The sequence below is a fragment of the Dermacentor variabilis genome, unplaced genomic scaffold (genome assembly GCF_050947875.1).
Source record: "Dermacentor variabilis isolate Ectoservices unplaced genomic scaffold, ASM5094787v1 scaffold_13, whole genome shotgun sequence".
NCBI lineage: Eukaryota > Metazoa > Arthropoda > Arachnida > Ixodida > Ixodidae > Dermacentor > Dermacentor variabilis.
In genome coordinates this window covers 32368760-32393935 of record NW_027460291.1, presented here as the reverse complement: position 1 = coordinate 32393935, position 25176 = coordinate 32368760, and the positions used below count along the sequence as shown (strand labels likewise).

The window sequence follows — 25176 nt, the reverse complement described above, 5'->3', positions numbered from 1 at the left end:
GGACGACCAGTCCCCTCCTGCTGATCGCCTACCAGGCGAGAAGGGAGCGGCGTCCGAAGGCAGCCACCGGAGAATAGAGCCCATGGAGTGTCCCCATTCCGAACATGACGCCACTTGCACGGGCCCTGCGATTAGATGAAAACGACGACAAAAGCTACCGAGAGGGCCGACTCGTTGTAATAGACCCAGGACGGCAACAAGGATAATGGAGCTAGCAACCCTCCGGAGGAAGGTACAAAGAACGATGATACGAGAGATTTGGAGAGAAGGCGACCGATTCGATGTTATCATTGCCGGGGCATAGGTCACTTTGCCACAGATTGCCGGATTGCAAAAAAAATAAATAAATAGGCGGTAGTGTTTTTCTACGTGGGCGGAAGCGAAGAGAGCTGGAAGCTTCTGCGTCCATACTTCCAGGAGTTACTGATTAGTCGAAAAACCTGTAGGCTATCATGGGACAGTGGAGCAACCATGGACCTAGTTCACCTTTCTTTTGTAAACGCCGAGGACTTGGGTCAAGCCAGTGCTAGAATGTAGCGGGCGTCTGCCAGTAGCACGAGTGATGATTTCCGGTCCTTTCGGTGAACTGGAGACAGAAGCAGGCGTTTCGAAGGCGCTACTAAGGAACTACCCGTATCGTTTTTCAAACCATTGAGAACTTTTGTTACGGGAGTGCGGTCAAGAGTTCGGAGGGGGAAGGGTGCAGTCATTAACCAGCTCGCGAGCCCGCCAAGTCGCCGCTCAGCTAACTCTAACTGAGCTAAAATCAGTTTGACAGCGCGTGTGTTCGTCGTTCTTTTGGTCCCTTGTCTATGTATGCGCTCTAAGTGACGTTTGAAACAGTGGAATACCAACTAGCCCGTACCCAAACCTTGTTTCAGTATATAACTGAGGACCCCAGCGCAGCGGTGGCAGAACGTTAGGAAGCGCATTTCCCACTAAAATATTAGACAACGGAGAAAAAAGAATACAGCGTGGCAGCAAAGGGGCCAGCTAAAAATAATCTCTGTAGAAAACTGGCATCGTGAAGAAAGGACGTCAGTTGAAGTAATAGAAAGGAAGGACGGCTCTGTGCTTTCACTTACGTCTGGGAGCTCTGACAAGCTCCTCCAGGTAGACAGGGAGTCGTTCAGCGCGGACAAACAGAAGGACCAAAGTCTGACGCGTTTACACTACAACGCCAAAAAGGGCATAGCTAGGCGCAACGCGACCATCGACGAAAAGGGAGGACTGCTGTATAGACACCACCGAGATCGTAGGGGCCGGATCCCAGATCAGTTTATCGTTCCGGAGAAGTAAAGGGCTCATCTCCTGGCTTTGTGTCACGGAGATGGCTGGTCGGGTCATCTAGGAATCAACAACACGATGGAGAAACTTTTGTTAGAATATTACTGACCAGGATGCTTTAAGGGCATGCAAAATTATGTAAGGACATCTGGCGCGTGTCAGCAAGTTGGCAAGCCGGGAAAGAAACGCAAGGCGCCTTTAGAGTCGGTTCCTGTAATCACGGAGCCATTCCGTCGGCTGGTAATCGTCACAGTCGGGCCTTTGCCGCCGAGCCGATCAGGGTGCAAGTACCTTTTGAACATGCTCTGTTCCTCGATAAAGTGTCCTCAGGCGATTCCTTTGAAGGAACTGAGCTCCACCGAGATAGTCGACGCTCTATTGTCCACTTTTGCGCGTATCGGTTTTGCTGCAGAGATTCAGGTTTACACGGGGATGGTATTTAGAAGTGCCTTAACTACGACGTTCCTACAAAGGTGTGGTGTGCGGCTGATACACAGCTTCGTGTATCATCCACAGCCAAGCAGCATGGATAAGATGCATTCGGTGCTTATGAGAGTGTTACGTGCATTGGCCCATGACCACAAAGCAGACTGGGAAGCCTGTGTACCCGCAACACCGTTCGCGTTCAGAACGGTCCCACACAAAGAACAGGGTCACTCCCTCCGAGCTGGTGTATGGTCGGACGATCCGTTACCCCCTCAGAATGTTAAGAGAAATGTGGGAAGGAACAGGGGAAAGCCAGGTGGTAGTGAGTTACATTTTAAAATTGCTGAATGGTGTAAGTGTCTCGCAAGAACTGGTGGAAAAAACCTAAAAGAGGCCCAGGAAAACGCGAAGGCGTACTATCACAGAAATTCACAACGTCATGATCGTATATAAGGGCTTCGAAAAGAAAACAAACTTGAGGTACAGCGAGACGGACCCGTAAAGGTTACCCAGAAGATCTCGGAGGCGAACTAGACCCTAGAAGTTCCCCGAAAAAAGAATTAATGAATCATTTACCACTGCAATTTAATTAAACCTTTAGAAGGGTAGAGGCTGTCAACATGGTGGTAAACGCGTCTGAAGAAGTAGCGGTCGAAGGTGCAATTCTAGTGACAGTGATGGGCGCGGAATGCTCCATAGAGGACAATCTAAATCTGTCTGTAAACCGACTGACTCATGATGCCGATCAAGCAAGCGACCTCCGGAAACTCTTGGAGGAATTTCGCCAATGCTTCAGTAGCCGGCCGGGGTGAACGATGCTCAATACCCATGAGATTGACTTGACATCTTACGAGCTTGTCCAATCCAAACCGTACCGTGTCTCACCTCGTCAGCGAAAAATAATGGAAGAAGAGATAAAACGAATGCTCAAATTGGGAATCAATGAGCCAGCAGACAGTGATTATACCTCCCCGATAATTCTCGTAGAAGCGAGCACGAAAGAGCCGCAGCCTTGCGTGGACTATAGGAAACTGAATACGATTACAAGAGAGTATCCTATACCTAATGAGGAAGAACGAGTCATATGGGTGAGTGTAGCCCAGTATATTTCAGCACTCCACTTAGGGGGTACTGGCAGGTACCCATGCCAGAAATGTCAAGTCGCTACGCAAGGTTCACTTCTCCGCATGGCACATTTCGACCACTAACGTTGAGTTTCGGACTAAAGAACGCGCCGTTTAGGTTTTCCAAGCTGATATTGTTTTGAAAGAAAAGATTACGCGATCCCCTACTTAGATGAAGTGGCCATGTTCTGTGACAGCTGGAACGAACACGTGGGACATCCAAGGAAAGTGCTGGCCCGCCTACAAGACGTGGTTCTCACGGTAAAGGCCGAAAAGTGCAACTTAGAGCGTTCGCAAGTTACCTACCTAGGGCATGCAGAACTAAAGATAGGACCTATCACTAACTTTCCTGAACCGCGAACTAAGACGGATCTAGGGCTCGTGGAATATTACCAGCGATATATTGTAACGTAGATTGGCGACGGAGTCTTGCAAAATAGACGCTTCTCTTTAATGGCGGGCCAGAAGAGCGTGCAGCTTACGCGCTTCATCGTCTTTCATGGCGCCGACCTTTGCGCGAGCCGACCTGCGGTGCGGGAGCCGCACATCATTGTGTCGATTCCCCCCCCCCCCCCTCATGTCATGCGAAAAGCGACCATCTCGGTTGCGTCAAAAAGTTCTTTCAGCGACATAAGAAATGGAGTTGTTCAGGTGCATCTCGGCGTTCACGTACGCGCATAGTATGGTTTCATGCGCACTACATGAACAACTTCAGGACGACGACGACGGAGCGAACCGGCGTCAGAACAGCAGGGGATGACTTAGTAGGTCACGTCACTGAGGTGGCGTGTAACCTTGTAGGGACCAAAATACCGGCCGATCAACTTTTCCGAGAGTCCACAGCGACGGACGGGCGTCCAGACCCACACGCTGGCGTATTGTAATGGACGTCGCGTCGACCCTGGTTGTATCCAAGGGTGTCGGTATGCTGTTGGCTCCGGATACGATGCCGAGCAAGCTGGCGTGCTTCTTCGGCTCTTTGTACGAATTCTTCCGCGTGTTCGCAGGCCGGGCTATTATCAACCAGAGGTAGCATGGCGTCAAGTGTTGACGTGACGTGGCGCCCGTATACAAGTTCGAACGGCGTAAACTGTGTAGTCTCCTGTACAGCAGTGTTATACGCGAAGGTCACATAGGGTAATATCTCATGCCACGTCTTGTGCTCTACGTCGGTATACATGGAGAGTATATCAGCTCGCGTTCTGTTCAGACGTTCAGTTAATCCATTGGTTTGAGGGTGATACGCAGTGCTCATGCGGTGAGAGCAATGCGTCAGCTGGAGAACGCCCTCCATAAGTTCAGCTGTAAATGTTGCATCGCGGTCGGTGATGAGAACAGACGGTGCACCATCTCGTAGGACGATGTGGCGTACAAAGAACTTCGCCACTTCATACGAGTTTGCTTCGGAATAGCTTCGGTTTCGGCGTGCCGCGTTAAGTAGTCGGCAGCGACGACTATCCATTTGTTCCGCGAAGAGGTCTCTGGGAAGGGCCCAAGTAGATCCATTCCTATTTCTTGGAACGGTGCTTGACGAGGATCCACAGGGTGGAGAAAGCCAGCCGGTTTAACTAGTGGTTTCTTGCGGCGCTGACAATCACGGCATGTCTTCACGTACCGTTGCACAGAAGAAAAAAGCCGGGTACACTTGTGTACACGCAAGTGCAAATGCGGAGGCACACACACGCGCGCATACGCACAGACAAGAACGTTCACGCACGCCCAAGAAGTGCACGTGCATAGCCACTCTCTTTCCTTCCCTGCTGCCTTTCGCAAACCTGCGTGTATAAGCATTGAATAACACTCGCTTTGCCATGATCGCTCCAACGAAGGCTGTAAGAAATGGCATTACGGTTTAAATTTCGCGCCTCTTCAAGTCAACGTGCCCTCTGCGGGGATGTTGCAAACCGAACTTGTCGTGTGGCTTTACTGCTCATTGCTTACCAAAACACTGCTCTAATGCAGCAAGAATGTTACGGCTAAGTGCCGTAAATGCATATGTTGCTAGAAGGTAATACGCTCTCGGTGCTGTTAGCTGAAACTTCTTTAAACGCGGCCGATATTTTGAAATTTAATTTCCTAGAATTCGTGCACATTCAGTTACGCGGCTACATCGCCGTGAAGTTGCACAAAATGCCGAAGGGGCAATGTTCAAATTCTTGGGTATATCAAGGGCCAAGCAGATCACTTTACAATGACTTCTGCCCATAATAAGTGTTTGCTGTAGCATATGATTGTGTGGCGCGCCGTAGTGGGGGGCTCCGAAATAATTTCGACTACTTGGGGTGGGGTTTCTTAAGTTGCCCGCGACGCACGGGCACGTGCGTTTTTGCATTCCTCCCCCATCGAGGTACGGCCACCGTGGCCGGGAATTTATCCCGCGCCTTCGTGCTTAGAAGCGCGACGCCGTAGCCACTACGCCACCACGGTGGGCGGTACACGAAAAAGAAATGCGTAACTCTGCTGCCTTTGAAAGCATACACAATAACTCTAAATAGAAGTGGAGTTGCACGTAGAGCGGTGAATAGGATATGCAAGATAACACAACAGTGCACAAGTTAGAAGTACAAATGAGAAAAAAAGTACACTAATATCATTGATAAATTTCTCTCTTTCTCTCTTCAGACACAACAGAAATGTTCCTGGGCAGCTGACGCAATACAAATGCTCCTGGGCAGACTCAAATGGAGTCTCGAATGCATACCACATTCATAACAGCACTCGCGAACACCGGCACAAAGGTCCCGCAAACGCGAAAACTCAAGAAAAAAACGGAATCGAGAATATGCGTGATTTCAGAAGAAAATAATTACGCCCTGAAGTAGAATGGTATCCCTTATGGAGCATTTTTGTATAAAATATAATTTGTCTAGAGCGATAGCACTTTTGAGTAAATGTTCGAATTGGCATCGTGCCAAGTTTACTATCGTCATTCGTTAGCTTGCTTCAGGCAGGTAGGGTGTGGGCTACATATTTTTCAAGAAAACATACATGTATATGCCGGATCCATTCAGAGCATTGCTTCTGGTTTGAAACGAAAGTAGTGCTGAGGAGCGCAGTCTTTCACTTCGTGCTGTCAGATCTAAAACGCCGACTCCGGTTTCTGGCGCAACCGAGTGGTCGTAGGCCAAAGCGCACAAGTGAAGCCTGTGATGCCAGATACCCCGGCTGAAGGTCGTCATTTGAAACAGCTGTGATGCTGTGTTCTACTCTGAACAGTCAGATTAGGATGGAGCCCGCCATGGTTGCTTACTGGCTGTGGCGCTGCGCTGCTAAGCACAAGGTCGCGGGATCAAAGCCCGGCAGTGGCGGCCACATTTCACTGCATATTGAGAGGGGCGAAATGCGAAAAATGCCCGTGTACCCTGCATGGGTGCACGTTAAAAATCCAGGTAGTAGTAGTAGTAGTAGTAGTAGTAGTAGTAGTAGTAGTAGTAAACAACTTTATTGGGGTCCTGAGGAGCTAGCAGGGGGCCGGCTAGGTGGGTCCCTACCTAGCCGTTGGCTAGTTCCATGTCGGAATAGAGAGGCCATGCCTCTCCGCTCGTTCACGGGCCCTCTGAACTGCCAGGAGCTGGACGTCTTTATTCGGGTCTGTGATGGCCTTCGTCCAGTCTTCTTGGGTAAAATCCTGTAACACAGGGCACTGCCAAAATGTGTGACTTAATGAGTGAAATTCAGTGCCAGAATCTGGGCAGAGTGGAGAAATGTCCGGGTGGAGCATATTCAGAAAGCCCCTAGAGGGTTAGGGCCCCGTCTAGAGCATGTGGAGCGTGCTAGCTTGCGGTCTGTTGAGTGTATGATGGGGGAAGGGAAAACTCTGCCGATTCCCTCTGTAATTCTGTAATAGGATGTGATTTCGTGAAAAGTAACTAGAGGGTCACTGTGGACGAGCTCTCCCGAACTCACCCGAGACACCATCCCGTCGGGGTATATGAAAATGAAACCTCGCGCACAGTCGTGGGCTATCTCATTGGGGTTCAGGTGAACCGATAATACGTCTTGTCCCATGTGAGCTGGGAACCAGACTATGTGGTGAATAATGTCAGAGGGGGGTTCGCCGTTCAGAAGCCTTGCTGCTTCTTTGGCTATCAATCCCGATGCGAACGCTCTAACGGCTGCTCGGGAGTCCGTGTACACTGTAGTGCGTTTTGTGTCAAGTAACGCGAGAGCCATATCAGCCTGTTCCGCCACGTCAACCGAGGAGGTCTTCAGCGAGGCTGCCGAGAGGAGTTCTCCCCTGTCAGTGATTATTGCTACGGAAAACTTCTTTGCACTGGCGTGTCACGCCGCGCCAACAAAGATCTCCGTTCCGGATATGTTCTTTAAGAAAGCTCTAGCCCTCGCTAAACTTCGACCTTTATTGTGTTGGGGGGGGGGGTGGACATTTCTTGGAAATAGACCTGCAATAAAGGAGTTCTTTGTTTGAATATCAAGTTGTGTGGTGCCTCCCTGATTGAAGCTAGGACGGAGGCCTGCCGCATCCAGCAGTCTTCTGCCTGCTTTGGAGTTTGGTAATCTAATAATTTGTGCTGATCTCGGTGCTTCTAATAACTTCGAAGTTGTGCTGTGTACTCCCAACGTCATGAGTTTCTCTGTGCTAGCCGTGATTGGCATGGCGAGCACCCTTTTGACGCTCTTGCGCATTAGTATGTCTACTTTATCTCTTTCCGTTTTGGTCCATTTGAGGGCCGCAACTATGTAAATGACATGGCTCAAGAGGAAATCATGGTGGGCCCTAAAGAGTATATCCTCGCCTATGCCGCCTTTCTTGTACTCCAGGTGGTCAAAATTAATCCGGAATCTCCCAACATGGCGTGCTCTACATATTGTGGTTTCGGCACGTAAAGCCCCAGAATTTAGTTTTTTTTAGACCAGAATTGGGGGCACCTCACGAGTGGCCGACGGCAACAAGAAAGAGGATGTCGAACAGCACCGCCATTTAAGACCGAAGAAAGCAGCAAAATTCTGTACCATTTGGAAAAAAATCATATGCCCTTCCACTTCGTGAAGATGGTTGACCTGCGAAGCTGTGCAACACGTACGGAGGTGACACACAATTTTGAACAAAGGCACGAACTCATTCATTGTCTTTATCGGTGGTCATTATTTCATTGGCAACTGCAATCGAATTCTTTGATAACGTCAAGTCGATGCACGTACGCCGCTTGGATGGTCGGTTGGGCCGAAAAGTGCGGCATCGCAAGGGCTGTGTCTGCTGATCCGTCGCTTATCACGTCGCAGTGATTCCAGCCACACATTTTCCTGCAATAATTACTAGAGGGAACTCTGGCGCTGCGGTCGTTCAGCCACCACGGGAATGATGAGAAGTACATAAATTTGTGTGATCTTCGTGCTTGTGGATTCAAATGTTTTTTTTACTTCATTTAATGCGCTTTATTCGCCTTCATTGGCCTAAATTTCAGAGCAATCAATAGTTTTCCAAGTGCAGAAGACTCTGCGAACATACAGAATCACTGTTAATTGCAGCGGTTCAGCCTTCAAGGTGGCCAAATGGAAGCGCACCAAAAAATGCGCTGACCTGGCCGCCAGAAATTCACAAGAGCCTTCTGTGCCGCTTGTCGGTGCATGCGTGCGTGGCGTAATGGTTTCAGTATGGGACGTCTGTGCTAGAGGTCGTGTGTTTCAGTCTTGCCATCAATTTTAATAATGTTTGTGTCATTATTTATTACACAAGAGTTTGTTGAAAATGACGAGTTTACAAAGTCACGAAGCCGTTTCAAGCCAGAAGGACGAAGTTTTGGCCAATCCATGTACTACCAATCATTCCCATGCTAGCGGAACCGCCCCGTTTGCAGCTCCCGTAGACACTAGTGCCATAGTTCCCTCTAGTAATTATTGTACAAAACACTGTGGTCGCACTCACACGCCGAGCTCAATTGGCTCCCTAGCGGAGCGAGGAAAGCGCTCAACGTTCTTCTGCCGGCGTGAGCGCTGTAAGCACGCGCACTAGCATTCTCGCTAAGCGGCTGTGTGCAAATCGCTGTCAACCCGGTCTGATCGGAGCCGACCGTAAACGCTCAGCTAAAGCTCTACTATTGCTACCTCGTGAAACGCAAATCACTGATCTCAACCCAGCTGCCCTTGGCAACACCTCTACAGCTGGCCTCTACAACCCTACAACACGCTTGCAGTGTAGCAGGTCATACATCAAAAATGAAACCGAAAAATGCACAGCAGTGCATCTGTTTCGCCTACATGCGGTCACCTACTTAAAGGCGCTCTTAGGGTCACCATTGATAGCCTTTCTTGCCAACGTTACCTTTTCTATAGAAAAACACAACGCCGTCAATTACCTTTGGATGCGTAATGAGGAAGGCCGGCTCGAGAAGCTTCATCAGCGACGTGTCGTTGCCCAATTTGACGTAGAGGCTGCAGTACTGGCCTTTGACCAGCTCGAGGCCCGAGTTGTCTCTCACCACGGTGTCAAGACACTCGTCGAATGAACCCAGCTCGGTCGTTGTTCCCGTGAACACACCGCTGGGTACCTTGCCGGTGGAATCAGCCACTGGACCAAAGAGACGATATGCAGACATCTATGACGCTTACGCAGGGCGTCCCAAAATTAACTCTAGCCAGCGTTTAAAAAAAGTGTTTGGGTACGCGTTATCAGAACGTGACTTGACGAATGTTGTCGGCCACTCCATGGAGCAAATCACCAAACTTTGTTTACTCTTTTTAGTTGCATAATTCGAAAATATTAGAGGGAGTGACAGCCAATTTTTATGGTACGAATTTCTTTAGTGCAGTCGAAAAGCTTACCGGTCAGAGTGTCGAATTATGCAGCGGTGACGCGGAAAATGCCGTGGAACGTATTTATCAGAACGTTCCGGTCTGCAGTGAGAATATAGTCATTCATTGGAAGCATGCTGGGAACAGTGAGTGCAATAGCAATTATATGCCGGCATTGGTTGGAGGCAGACGACAAGTGCGGTCGGAGCTGTGCGAAAGCACGATTTCGTTTATTAAGCCGATGTTCCTGCGGTTTATCTTTTTCGGAGTGTTACATTATTTCTGTAATAAAAGCTACGTGCTTTTTGTGGCGTTCCGTGCGACAGCTTTGGTCATTCACAACGGTGTGTTTTAGCCAAGTCAAGCCACCTTCTGAAAAGTAAAAAGACGCTTTTACACGCGATACGCAGTTGAGCGTGTTGCCGTAGCAACGCGTGCGCTTTTGATTTCCAAAGCCTGTCGTCTCTGTAAGACCTGAGCAATATGGAACAAAGGCTTTTATCTCGCATGCGTGCTCACAATTTTGCGCGCGTACGACAGCAATAATGTGCGCCGCCATGCACTGAGGCACGCTAGCGTGCACTTTCGTTAGCGCGGACTTTTCTGACTTCGTAATACGCATAGAATAAAGCTCATAAGCCTAATAATATACGAACTGCGATTTTAAACAGTAAGTATGCGGTACTCAATAACAGCCGGATTGCGTACGGTAATCTTATATACTGCATCCGAAGTACCAATTTCAACCTCTCACAGCACATTCTGCCCAGTTGTTAGTCCCTTTAATTATTCAGCTCCGCAATATTACATTTAGAAACAAATTTGAAATGAGAAAATTGCAGAGCGTAGCGACATCAGTGTTTTGATATTTTGCCGGCTTTCTTTATGAAGCGGGAAAAAAATTCACCGCCGATTACGATACTCCCTAATGCGAAATTTGAGCGCAGCTGTATAGGTGTTTTCATTTCGCGATATGTTAGCTGGCGCTGACAGTATGTGTCGTGCAGCACCTTGCAAACGGAGCGGAGTGTGGCGCGACTGCCTCGCCGATCTGGAGATCACGAGAGCCAGCGCCCGCGCGTGGGAGGGGCTCACAGCAGCCGCCGCCGACAGACATCTGAGGACGCGCGCTACTCTGGCGTCATCTCGTAGCCATTGTCGCCGTGCTATGCTTGTCACCTCACCCTCTCGCCATTCCCTTCTCCTCAGCTTTGCTTCTTGCGTCTTTCATTCCCAGCTGCGTTCTGCGTTCGCTCTTTCGTCTGTCGCAGTGCTCATTCGCTTGGTTACGCCGACGCTCGCCGCAGGAACGGGCGTCTAAGGGCTACGCTCTAAGGCACTATTGTGTAATACGCACAAATGTATATACTGCTGAATCGGCCGTTTCCTAGAATGCTCTACAATTTCCTCGCGGGAAGTTTGTTTCTAAATATAATATTTGAGAAGTTGAGTAGTCATTCTTGACTAATAATGCAACTAAGGAAAATGCAAAAAGTTGTATGATGTGCTCCATAAAGTGGCCGACAGCATGCTTTTCCTCGTGTACTCGTATTGGCACTCCTAGTGGAGTCACCGCCTGACGTACACTGGCTAAAGCGCGCATAGTGTGGAGGGCGCTGTGCGTCGTTTGCTAACCTCTACGTGTTTACATGTGTGCGTACGGTGTGTAAAAACTCTAAAGATCATTTGTTCCGTGGTCGTAGCATAGTCAATAAGAATTTTTTTTCCATGTTAAAAAGCATATTGTTTGCGCTTTAGTCCATGCGCTGCAAGCACTAATGAATGTAATGAGACACAATAGGACTAGGCTATGGTGTCAGCCATCTTCTTTAATCCGAACCCCCTGGCACTTCGTCGTCTTCATTCAAACCCTCTCTAACTTCTTAACGTTCACGCACACTCACCCCTCTTTGAAGACTCATCCCTCCTGGGATGATTCATAAAGACGTTCCCGACGGTTGCAAACTCGAGCACGCCGTCATCGTTGACGTAACCAGCTCTCTTGAAAGCACATTTTTGCACTGAAGCTTGCACCACTGGATACGGTCCCATGTACACCTGCTCCGTACCCGGAATACCTTTTCGGACGAGTAATAAATCGTTCAGCTGTATACAAGGTATCGGCGAGTTGTAGCGGCGGTCGAAATATCTCCTAATATCTTCGCGCACTATCGCTGGGATGCTTCCACAGTTTTCCGCTTCTCGCGCAATTGCAGGCGGTCGGCAAAACCGAGATGTTGGTCAGCGGGGAGCATCGGTGCCTTGCTGCGAAATATGGGCCACAGCCGATGCTCGCAGTGCGCGACCGATTGTGATGCGATACAGTGGCCTCGAAGCAGTACTTCCATTCGCCTTTGAAACTTGGATACATGGAAATAAACTGTTTCAAGCCTCGTATGATTCTTTCAGCCATGCCATTGCCTGCAAGATGGTATGGCGCGCAGCGTCGCAAAATAACTGCTCGTTCCTTCGCCCACTCTCGCACACGCTTGCTTACAAATGCTGGTCTATTTTTAATCTTACTGCTGTAGTATTCTTAAACATCTTTCGGCTCAAAAGGGTGATCACACTATGTGGGCCTTTTCTTCCCGGTTGTGCAGCCACTATTCTAGTGAACTGATCTATTACCACTATGAAAAACTGTGTTTTTCTTACTCCTGCAGCCTTCTTCCTTAAGCTCTGCAAAATCCACCTGGACGACTTCAAACGGTATGTCAGAATGTTGAGAAAGGGCCATCTCGTCTGTTCTCTGAAGGTACTTGGCTTTCTGGACTTGACATTGATGGCAAGACTGCACATATCACTGGACGTCATCTTTCACCGGAAGCGCTGAAGAATCTTGCGATAAGTCCGCCAGAAACCGTCGTGCCCGCCAGAGTCTGGAGAGTCGTAATAAAGTTCCAAGATTCGAGGCACCATTGTCTCCAGGACTGCGAACTTTCTATCGTGGAAATCCACTTCTTCAGTTCCCTCCCACAGCAGAGCTGCACTGATATTTTCCTTACTGGGGCTACCGCAAGTCTCAAAAGGGCGTTGGCATCCTTGAGGTGTTCCACAGGTCTGTGATGGACCACGAACACAAAGTGCTGGAGTTCACTCACCCACCTCGCCATTTTTCCTCTAGGCTCTGCGAGGTTAAGAATATAAGTTAAGGCTTGGTGTCCGGTAAAGAGCGTGAAGCTCCTGCCATTCAGGTAGGGTCTAAAATAGCGTGCGGCCATTAGAGATGCCAAAGCTTCTTTCTGCGTTGTCTGGCAATTGAGTTGCGCTTTCGAATATGTATACGAACAGTGCCCCACGACCTTCTGTTGCTGGCTCCGTAGAGCTTCTGTATCCCTCTGGCAAAGCAATGCACCTGTGCCGTAATAAGAAGTGTCTCTGTTCAGCTCGAAGGGCAACTTGAAGTCCGGAAGCGTCAGAATGGGATCAGGCGAAATGATGCGCACATGGCTTTGATAAACGGAATCGCACTCTGTTGTCCAACGAAATGGCACATTCTTCTTGGTCATTTCTGTGAGGCATTTTGTCCGAGTCGCATATCTCAAATGATAGACCGAAAATGCCCCACAATACCGAGGAATGCCCACAAAGAATGTAGGTCATACGGCTTCTGCATTTCTGAGATTCGTTCAACTGACTCCTGCTTCGTTGTCTTGGTTTGACCATCAACCACTTTACCTAGGAACACAACTTCTTGTTGGAAAAACTTGCTTTTTTTGTCATTAGTCGTGAGCTCCACATCACTCAGTGCTTGAAGTACACTAGCGAGATGCTCTGATTGATCCTACTCATTCAGAGAGTAAATTATTATGTCGTCGATGCACACGTTGCATAACTTCCCAAGAAATTGTCGCAGGACGTCGTTCATCATCTTCAGAAACCAAGCGGGTGAGTTCTTCCATCCATACGGGAGTCGATTAATTCAGGGTGTCTACCAATCGGGAAAACTGGGAATTTTCAGGGATATTAAATAGTCTGGAAATACTCAGGGAAAACACGGGGAATTTGTGCTTTTATCAGAATAAAGTAGCTGTAATTTTATTGAAAGGGAACGAAAGTAGTGGTAATGCTGGCTCGAGTAACAGAGAGGAATCGTAACGAATCTACTCTGACGCCGTGTCGTTGACTGGAGGAGTTGCCAGTGTGCAGTCAACGACCGACTTTCCGGACGCCCGATAATTCGGACAGCTTCGCGGCACCATCACCTACCCCATAGAGTCAATGTATAACGTCTGAAATTTCGGACGCAAGAACCCTTTGCCGTTAGATTTTCCGGACTTTTGTCCGTGATCGCAGGTCCGAAATGGCATTAATCAAAGCCACCAACGCCGCCATTTTGCTTACCTCGGCGCCTACAACCGGCGCTCTCGCACGCCGATCCTCTGGCAGCCGTAGTCACGACCGTGGCAACGCAAGGCCTAGCTGCTTCAACGTTCGCTACGAAGCTTGTTGCTGTTCGGCGCCGCGTTTTTAATTAAAACAATTTGTAGCTACTACCAATGGCGCCGACTCCGCCTTTTTAATCCTCGCCAATGAATTCGAAGCTCGGAAAGCACAAAGCGTTGCCTAATGCCGGTTCAGGGTGTCTACCAACCGGGAAAACCGGGAAAACCGGGAATTCTCAGGGATTTTGAATAGTCTGGAAATACTCAGGGAAAACTCAGGGAATTTTTGCTTATATCAGGGAAAATTTACTGTGCTTTTATCGAAAGGGAACAAAGGTCGCGATAACGCTAGCTGGCTCGAGTAAAACAGAGAGGAATCGCAACGAATCGTCGTTGACGCCGTGTCGACGGCTGGAGGAGTTGCCATTGTACAGTCAATGACCGACTTCCGGACGTCCAACGGCTTCACGGCACCACCACGTATACCATAGGGTTAATGTATAAGAACGTCTGAAATTTCGGACTCAAGAACCTCTCGCTGTCCGACTGTCCGGACCTTTTGCCGTGACCGCAGGTCCGAAACGGCATTAGTCAAAGCCGCCACCTTCGATTTTGACTATGTCGCCGCCTCGAACCGGCGCTGTCACGCAGATCCGCTGGCAGCCGTAGCCATCACCGCAGAAACGCCAGTCGTAGCTGCTTCGACGTTCGCTATTAAGTTTCTTGCCGTTTGAAGCCGTGTTTTTTATTGAAAGGATTCGCCGCTGTCAGCAATGGCGCCGACTCCTCCTTTCTGCTGCTGGCGATTGGCCTCGGAGCTCGGAAAGCACGGCACGTTGCATACTGCCGAATCCCGGAAGTCAGCTTTGCCTCACTACAGAACAGTTACGCGGTGAAGCATAACACGCGTGGGAAGGGGCAATTGTCACGGGGTACAGTACGTATTCCTTAATTATACACGCGTGCTGCCGCCATCTCCTGTCACAGTACGTTTAGCAATATGCCTAATAAGTGTACTGGCAGTCCTTCAGAACTTTTTCGAATGTGTCCGTGGCAATTTTGAGCCCTCAAGATCAGTAAAAAACATTCATTCAATTTTTTGTCATCCTCCCTTTTTCGAAATTCCCTGTTTTTCGGATGTTTTCGCGGCCCCTAGGGAGTGCGAAAAATTGGACATTGAATGTACAACTAACCAAGAGGATGCTTCAAATGGTCCGTGGGGCAAACGCGCGGTGGGAGGACAACGAGAACAGAAAGGACCTACACATTGAGGAATGAATGGGAAAGGAAGCGTGCCACCTATTCTTTGAAGGAGCTTGAGCTCAAAAAAAAACAATGTGTTGGCTGGCGCTGATATGCAGGTTTCCCTCATCCATACCAAAATAAAATCTTTAAATCAGTGAAGTGCAACACTGAGGCATTGTGCGGGGTTTGAGAGTTTGTCAAAACAGTTGAGGTTGACTTAATTACCAGCTGTTGAGAGCGAATCTAATTTGTGACAAAGTTCGGTCCTCATAGCAAGCTTATTGGTATCAGTTGGTAGAAAAAGTTCATATTCGAAAATATTTCATTCGGTATGCGTCTACTTCTTATTCGTGCTTGAGAATGTTCAACTCGATTTTCAGTGGGTTTTATCATTCTTTTCGAAGGTATTTTATTCACAGTGCAGTCTACTAACCCCTTGTTCCTTCTGTTTTCTTCTTTGAATAAAATAAGCGCTACTCCTTAATATTCAAACTGGATTGAATCATGTTTATTTTTTAACATGCTTACTACAGAGTGATAGCATTGGGCAACATGGTGTGAGCCTGTCTCGACATAAAACGTTTCTGTTTTAAAAGTTTTGTTCACTCCATGGTACAGTGTATAAGCGCGACTGGACGAGGACGAAGAAAGAAACAGATACACAGACACAACGCTTCACTTTCAACTATAGATTTTATTTTCGCACGCATCGATAAATATATACCGTGCGAGCGGAAACAAACGTACCAGCAAAAAAAAAAGAACATTGAGTGGTGCATTTCGTTCAACCGAACACGTGTGCAAGGCAAGGGAAAAACATGTACTACAATGGTCACAAAGATGAACCGATGAATCGTATCTCCTTTTCCGATAATGACACCGAGGGCTTGCTTACGCACTTTTGCTCTAATTTTGCAATATCATAGGCCTCTACGCTTATACACTCTACCATGGATTCTAACCAACTAGCCCGCCAACGTGTTTTAACCTTGTTCACTCAGGAAATTTCGCAAAAGCACTCAGGGAAAACCTGGAAAACTCAGGGAATTTTGAAATGTCAACTTGATAGACACCCTGCGGTTCCAGAAAGTCAACTTTGCCTTAATATATTAATGGTACACCGTGAAGCGTACGCGAAAGTATTGCGGTGAAGCATAACAAGCGTGGGTAGGGGCAATTGTGACGGGACACAGTATGTATTTCTTAATTGTGCACGCGTGGAACCCACCATCTCCTGTCACAGCACGAGCATCGACATGCCTAGTAAGTGTACTGGCAGGCATTCATGGCTGTTTCGGTTGTACCTGCGGTGATTTCAGCGCTTAAGAGGAAGCTTTAGCTCGGGTGCCCCTATCTAAGTAATTGTAAAATGAGAATTTGTTTTTCTCGGCAACCACAGCCACAGCACCATATTTCACAAGGCTTGTTGCATTTAAAAGCCAAACGTAAACTCTAGTGACTGTTCGAGTGCATCGGGCTTGCGCCACGTACGTCCGTTTCTTGTTCCTTATGTTCGTCAGTGAAACACTAAGCGCAATACGATCATGAACGTCCACCAACTAGCCGCGTTCATTGCTTTATTAATGTTATCTCGAGTGCATCGGGCTTGCGCCACGTACGTCCGTTTCTTGTTCCTCATGTTCGTCAGTGAAACACTAAGCGCAATACACTCATGAACGTCCACCAACTAGCCGCGTTCATTGCTTTATTAATGTTATCTCGAGTGCATCGGGCTTGCGCCACGTACGTCCGTTTCTTGTTCCTTATGTTCGTCAGTGAAACACTAAGCGCAATAGGATCATGAACGTCCACCAACTAGCCGCGTTCATTGCTTTATTAATGTTATCTCGAGTGCATCGGTCTTGCGCCACGTACGTCCGTTTCTTGTTCCTCATGTTCGTCAGTGAAACACTAAGCGCAATACACTCATGAACGTCCACCAACTAGCCGCGTTCATTGCTTTATTAATGTTATCTCGAGTGCATCGGGCTTGCGCCACGTACGTCCGTTTCTTGTTCCTTATGTTCGTCAGTGAAATACTAAGCGCAATACGATCATGAACGTCCACCAACTAGCCGCGTTCATTGCTGTATTAATGTTATCTCGAGTGCATCGGGCTTGCGTCACGTACGTCCGTTTCTTGTTCCTCATGTTCGTCAGTGAAATACTAAGCGCAATACGATCATGAACGTCCACCAACTAGCCGCGTTCATTGCTGTATTAATGTTATCTCGAGTGCATCGGGCTTGCGTCACGTACGTCCGTTTCTTGTTCCTCATGTTCGTCAGTGAAACACTAAGCGCAATACACTCATGAACGTCCACCAACTAGCCGCGTTCATTGCTTTATTAATGTTATCTCGAGTGCATCGGGCTTGCGCCACGTACGTCCGTTTCTTGTTCCTCATGTTCGTCAGTGAAACACTAAGCGCAATACACTCATGAACGTCCACCAACTTGCCGCGTTCATTGCTTTATTAATGTTATCTCGAGTGCATCGGGCTTCCGCCACGTACGTCCGTTTCTTGTTCCTCATGTTCGTCAGTGAAACACTAAGCGCAATACACTCATGAACGTCCACCAACTAGCCGCGTTCATTGCTGTATTAATGTTATCTCGAGTGCATCGGGCTTGCGCCACGTACGTCCGTTTCTTGTTCCTCATGTTCGTCAGTGAAACACTAAGCGCAATACACTCATGAACGTCCACCAACTAGCCGCGTTCATTGCTTTATTAATGTTATCTCGAGTGCATCGGGCTTGCGCCACGTACGTCCGTTTCTTGTTCCTTATGTTCGTCAGTGAAACACTAAGCGCAATAGGATCATGAACGTCCACCAACTAGCCGCGTTCATTGCTTTATTAATGTTATCTCGAGTGCATCGGTCTTGTGCCACGTACGTCCGTTTCTTGTTCCTCATGTTCGTCAGTGAAACACTAAGCGCAATACACTCATGAACGTCCACCAACTAGCCGCGTTCATTGCTTTATTAATGTTATCTCGAGTGCATCGGGCTTGCGCCACGTACGTCCGTTTCTTGTTCCTTATGTTCGTCAGTGAAATACTAAGCGCAATACGATCATGAACGTCCACCAACTAGCCGCGTTCATTGCTGTATTAATGTTATCTCGAGTGCATCGGGCTTGCGTCACGTACGTCCGTTTCTTGTTCCTCATGTTCGTCAGTGAAATACTAAGCGCAATACGATCATGAACGTCCACCAACTAGCCGCGTTCATTGCTGTATTAATGTTATCTCGAGTGCATCGGGCTTGCGTCACGTACGTCCGTTTCTTGTTCCTCATGTTCGTCAGTGAAACACTAAGCGCAATACACTCATGAACGTCCACCAACTAGCCGCGTTCATTGCTTTATTAATGTTATCTCGAGTGCATCGGGCTTGCGCCACGTACGTCCGTTTCTTGTTCCTCATGTTCGTCAGTGAAACACTAAGCGCAATACACTCATGAACGTCCACCAACTTGCCGCGTTCATTGCTTTATTAATGTTATCTCGAGTGCATCGGGCTTCCGCCACGTACGTCCGTTTCTTGTTCCTCATGTTCGTCAGTGAAACACTAAGCGCAATACACTCATGAACGTCCACCAACTAGCCGCGTTCATTGCTGTATTAATGTTATCTCGAGTGCATCGGGCTTGCGCCACGTACGTCCGTTTCTTGTTCCTCATGTTCGTCAGTGAAACACTAAGCGCAATACACTCATGAACGTCCACCAACTAGCCGCGTTCATTGCTTTATTAATGTTATCTCGAGTGCATCGGGCTTGCGCCACGTACGTCCGTTTCTTGTTCCTCATGTTCGTCAGTGAAACACTAAGCGCAATACACTCATGAACGTCCACCAACTAGCCGCGTTCATTGCTTTAATAATGTTATCTCGAGTGCATCGGGCTTGCGCCACGTACGCCCGTTTCTTGTTCCTCATGTTCGTCAGTGAAACACTAAGCGCAATACACTAATGAACGTCCACCAACTAGCCGCGTTCATTGCTTTATTAATGTTATCTCGAGTGCATCGGGCTTGCGCCACGTACGTCCGTTACTTGTTCCTTATGTTCGTCAGTGAAATACTAAGCGCAATACGATCATGAACGTCCACCAAATAGCCGCGTTCATTGCTGTAATAATGTTATCTCGAGTGCATTGGGCTTGCGCCACGTACGTCCGTTTCTTGTTCCTCATGTTCGTCAGTGAAACACTAAGCGCAATACACTCATGAACGTCCACCAACTAGCCGCGTTCATTGCTTTATTAATGTTATCTTGAGTGCATCGGGCTTGCGCCACGTACGTCAGTTTCTTGTTCCTTATGTTCCTCAGTGAAACACTAAGCGCAATACGATCATGAACGTCCACCAACTAGCCGCGTTCATTGCTTTATTAATGTTATCTCGAGTGCATCGGGCTTGCGCCACGTACGTCCGTTTCTTGTTCCTTATGTTCGTCAGTGAAACACTAAGCGCAATACGATTATGAACGTCCACCAACTAGCCGCGTTCATTGCTGTATTAATGTTATCTCGAGTGCATCGGGCTTGCGCCACGTACGTCCGTTTCTTGTTCCTCATGTTCGTCAGTGAAACACTAAGCGCAATACACTCATGAACGTCCACCAACTAGCCGCGTTCATTGCTTTATTAATGTTATCTCGAGTCCATCGGGCTTGCGCCACGTACGTCAGTTTCTTGTTCCTTATGTTCGTCAGTGAAACACTAAGCGCAATACGATCATGAACGTCCATCAACTAGCCGCGTTCATTGCTTTATTAATGTTATCTCGAGTGCATCGGGCTTGCGCCACGTACGTCCGTTTCTTATTCCTTATGTTCGTCAGTGAAACACTAAGCGCAATACGATCATGAACGTCCACCAACTAGCCCCGTTCATTGCTTTATTAATGTTATCTCGAGTGCATCGGGCTTGCGCCACGTACGTCTGTTTCTTGTTCCTTATGTTCGTCAGTGAAACACTAAGCGCAATACACTCATGAACGTCCACCAACTTGCCGCGTTCATTGCTTTATTAATGTTATCTCGAGTGCATCGGGCTTGCGCCACGTACGTCCGTTTCTTGTTCCTCATGTTCGTCAGTGAAACAGTAAGCGCAATACACTCATGAACGTCCACCAACTAGCCCCGTTCATTGCTTTATTAATGTTATCTCGAGTGCATCGGGCTTGCGCCACGTACGTCCGCTTCTTGTTCCTTATGTTCGTCAGTGAAACACTAAGCGCAATACACTCATGAACGTCCACCAACTAGCCCCGTTCATTGCTTTATTAATGTTATCTCGAGTGCATCGGGCTTGCGCCACGTACGTCCGTTTCTTGTTCCTCATGTTCGTCAGTGAAACACAAAGCGCAATACACTCATGAACGTCCACCAACTTGCCGCGTTCATTGCTTTATTAATGTTATCTCGAGTGCATCGGGCTTCCGCCACGTACGTCCGTTTCTTGTTCCTCATGTTCGTCAGTGAAACACTAAGCGCAATACACTCATGAACGTCCACCAACTAGCCGCGTTCATTGCTGTATTAATGTTATCTCGAGTGCATCGGGCTTGCGCCACGCACGTCCGTTTCTTGTTCCTCATGTTCGTCAGTGAAACACTAAGCGCAATACACTCATGAACGTCCACCAACTAGCCGCGTTCATTGCTTTATTAATGTTATCTCGAGTGCATCGGGCTTGCGCCACGTACGTCCGTTTCTTGTTCCTCATGTTCGTCAGTGAAACACTAAGCGCAATACACTAATGAACGTCCACCAACTAGCCGCGTTCATTGCTTTATTAATGTTATCTCGAGTGCATCGGGCTTGCACCACGTACGTCAGTTTCTTGTTCCTTATGTTCGTCAGTGAAACACTAAGCGCAATACGATCATGAACGTCCACCAACTAGCCGCGTTCATTGCTTTATTAATGTTATCTCGAGTGCATCGGGCTTGCTCCACGTACGTCCGTTTCTTATTCCTCATGTTCGTCAGTGAAACACCAAGCGCTATACGATCATGAACGTCCACCAACTAGCCGCGTTCATTGCTGTATTAATGTTATCTCGAGTGCATCGGGCTTGCGCCACGTACGTCAGTTTCTTGTTCCTTATGTTCGTCAGTGAAACACTAAGCGCAATACGATCATGAACGTCCACCAACTAGCCGCGTTCATTGCTTTATTAATGTTATCTCGAGTGCATCGGGCTTGCTCCACGTACGTCCGTTTCTTATTCCTTATGTTCGTCAGTGAAACACTAAGCGCAATACGATCATGAACGTCCACCAACTAGCCCCGTTCATTGCTTTATTAATGTTATCTCGAGTGCATCGGGCTTGCGCCACGTACGTCCGTTTCTTGTTCCTTATGTTCGTCAGTGAAATACTAAGCGCAATACGATCATGAACGTCCACCAACTAGCCGCGTTCATTGCTGTAATAATGTTATCTCGAGTGCATCGGGCTTGCGCCACGTACGTCCGTTTCTTGTTCCTTATGTTCGTCAGTGAAACACTAAGCGCAATACACTCATGAACGTCCACCAACTAGCCGCGTTCATTGCTTTATTAATGTTATCTCGAGTGTATCGGGCTTGCGCCACGTACGTCAGTTTCTTGTTCCTTATGTTCCTCAGTGAAACACTAAGCGCAATACGATCATGAACGTCCACCAACTAGCCGCGTTAATTGCTTTATTAATGTTATCTCGAGTGCATCGGGCTTGCGCCACGTACGTCCGTTTCTTGTTCCTTATGTTCGTCAGTGAAACACTAAGCGCAATACGATCATGAACGTCCACCAACTAGCCGCGTTCATTGCTGTATTAATGTTATCTCGAGTGCATCGGGCTTGCGCCACGTACGTCCGTTTCTTGTTCCTCATGTTCGTCAGTGAAACACTAAGCGCAATACACTCATGAACGTCCACCAACTAGCCGCGTTCATTGCTTTATTAATGTTATCTCGAGTGCATCGGGCTTGCGCCACGTACGTCTGTTTCTTGTTCCTTATGTTCGTCAGTGAAACACTAAGCGCAATACACTCATGAACGTCCCCCACTTGCCGCGTTCATTGCTTTATTAATGTTATCTCGAGTGCATCGGGCTTGCGCCACGTACGTCCGTTTCTTGTTCCTCATGTTCGTCAGTGAAACACTAAGCGCAATACACTCATGAAAGTCCACCAACTAGCCCCGTTCATTGCTTTATTAATGTTATCTCGAGTGCATCGGGCTTGCGCCACGTACGTCCGTTTCTTGTTCCTTATGTTCGTCAGTGAAACACTAAGCGCAATACACTCATGAACGTCCACCAACTAGCCCCGTTCATTGCTTTATTAATGTTATCTCGAGTGCATCGGGCTTGCGCCACGTACGTCCGTTTCTTGTTCCTCATGTTCGTCAGCGAAACACAAAGCGCAATACACTCATGAACGTCCACCAACTTGCCGCGTTCATTGCTTTATTAATGTTATCTCGAGTGCATCGGGCTTCCGCCACGTACGTCCGTTTCTTGTTCCTCATGTTCGTCAGTGAAACACTAAGCGCAATACACTCATGAACGTCCACCAACTAGCCGCGTTCATTGCTGTATTAATGTTATCTCGAGTGCATCGGGCTTGCGCCACGTACGTCCGTTTCTTGTTCCTCATGTTCGTCAGTGAAACACTAAGCGCAATACACTCATGAACGTCCACCAACTAGCCGCGTTCATTGCTTTATTATTGTTATCTCGAGTGCATCGGGCTTGCGCCACGTACGTCCGTTTCTTGTTCCTCATGTTCGTCAGTGAAACACTAAGCGCAATACACTAATGAACGTCCACCAACTAGCCGCGTTCATTGCTTTATTAATGTTATCTCGAGTGCATCGGGCTTGCACCACGTACGTCAGTTTCTTGTTCCTTATGTTCGTCAGTGAAACACTAAGCGCAATACGATCATGAACGTCCACCAACTAGCCGCGTTCATTGCTTTATTAATGTTATCTCGAGTGCATCGGGCTTGCTCCACGTACGTCCGTTTCTTATTCCTCATGTTCGTCAGTGAAACACCAAGCGCAATACGATCATGAACGTCCACCAACTAGCCGCGTTCATTGTTGTATTAATGTTATCTCGAGTGCATCGGGCTTGCGCCACGTACGTCAGTTTCTTGTTCCTTATGTTCGTCAGTGAAACACTAAGCGCAATACGATCATGAACGTCCACCAACTAGCCGCGTTCATTGCTTTATTAATGTTATCTCGAGTGCATCGGGCTTGCTCCACGTACGTCCGTTTCTTATTCCTTATGTTCGTCAGTGAAACACTAAGCGCAATACGATCATGAACGTCCACCAACTAGCCCCGTTCATTGCTTTATTAATGTTATCTCGAGTGCATCGGGCTTGCGCCACGTACGTCCGTTTCTTGTTCCTTATGTTCGTCAGTGAAACACTAAGCGCAATACACCCATGAACGTCCACCAACTTGCCGCGTTCATTGCTTTATTAATGTTATCTCGAGTGCATCGGGTTTGCGCCACGTACGTCCGTTTCTTGTTCCTCATGTTCGTCAGTGAAACACTAAGCGCAATACACTCATGAACGTCCACCAACTAGCCGCGTTCATTACTGTATTAATGTTATCTCGAGTGCATCGGGCTTGCGCCACGTACGTCCGTTTCTTGTTCCTCATGTTCGTCAGTGAAACACTAAGCGCAATACACTCATGAACGTCCACCAACTAGCCGCGTTCATTGCTTTATTAATGTTATCTCGAGTGCATCGGGCTTGCGCCACGTACGCCCGTTTCTTGTTCCTCATGTTCGTCAGTGAAACACTAAGCGCAATACACTAATGAACGTCCACCAACTAGCCGCGTTCATTGCTTTATTAATGTTATCTCGAGTGCATCGGGCTTGCGCCACGTACGTCCGTTTCTTGTTCCTTATGTTCGTCAGTAAAATACTAAGCGCAATACGATCATGAACGTCCACCAACTAGCCGCGTTTATTGCTGTAATAATGTTATCTCGAGTGCATCGGGCTTGCGCCACGTACGTCCGTTTCTTGTTCCTCATGTTCGTCAGTGAAACACTAAGCGCAATACGATCATGAACGTCCACCAACTAGCCCCGTTCATTGCTTTATTAATGTTATCTCGAGTGCATCGGGCTTGCGCCACGTACGTCTGTTTCTTGTTCCTTATGTTCGTCAGTGAAACACTAAGCGCAATACACTCATGAACGTCCACCAACTTTCCGCGTTCATTGCTTTATTAATGTTATCTCGAGTGCATCGGGCTTGCGCCACGTACGTCCGTTTCTTGTTCCTCATGTTCGTCAGTGAAACACTAAGCGCAATACACTCATGAACGTCCAGCAACTAGCCCCGTTTATTGCTTTATTAATGTTATCTCGAGTGCATCGGGCTTGCGCCACGTACGTCCGTTTCTTGTTCCTTATGTTCGTCAGTGAAACACTAAGCGCAATACACTCATGAACGTCCACCAACTAGCCCCGTTCATTGCTTTATTAATGTTATCTCGAGTGCATCGGGCTTGCGCCACGTACGTCCGTTTCTTGTTCCTCATGTTCGTCAGTGAAACACAAAGCGCAATACACTCGTGAACGTCCACCAACTAGCCGCGTTCATTGCTTTGTTAATGTTATCTCGAGTGCATCGGGCTTGCGCCACGTACGTCCGTTTCTTGTTCCTTATGCTCGTCAGTGAAACACTAAGCGCAATACGATCATGAACGTCCACCAACTAGCCGCGTTCATTGCTTTATTAATGTTATCTCGAGTGCATCGGGCTTGCGCCATGTACGTCCGTTTCTTGTTCCTCATGTTCGTCAGTGAAACACTAAGCGCAATACACTCATGAACGTCCACCAACTAGCCGCGTTCATTGCTGTATTAATGTTATCTCGAGTGCATCGGGCTTTCGCCACGTGCGTCCGTTTCTTGTTCCTTATG

At 47.9% G+C, this 25176-nt stretch overlaps 1 protein-coding gene across 1 annotated transcript in view; it reads right to left on the bottom strand.

The window, feature by feature from the left end:
* The window catches only part of LOC142566636 (uncharacterized), a 312815-nt gene that overhangs the window by 71481 nt on the left and 216158 nt on the right, over positions 1-25176 (bottom strand). The window contains exon 2 of the mRNA XM_075677470.1: positions 9152-9363. Coding sequence (XP_075533585.1) covers positions 9152-9363 — 212 coding nt within the window. The remainder of the gene's footprint in view (positions 1-9151; positions 9364-25176) is intronic.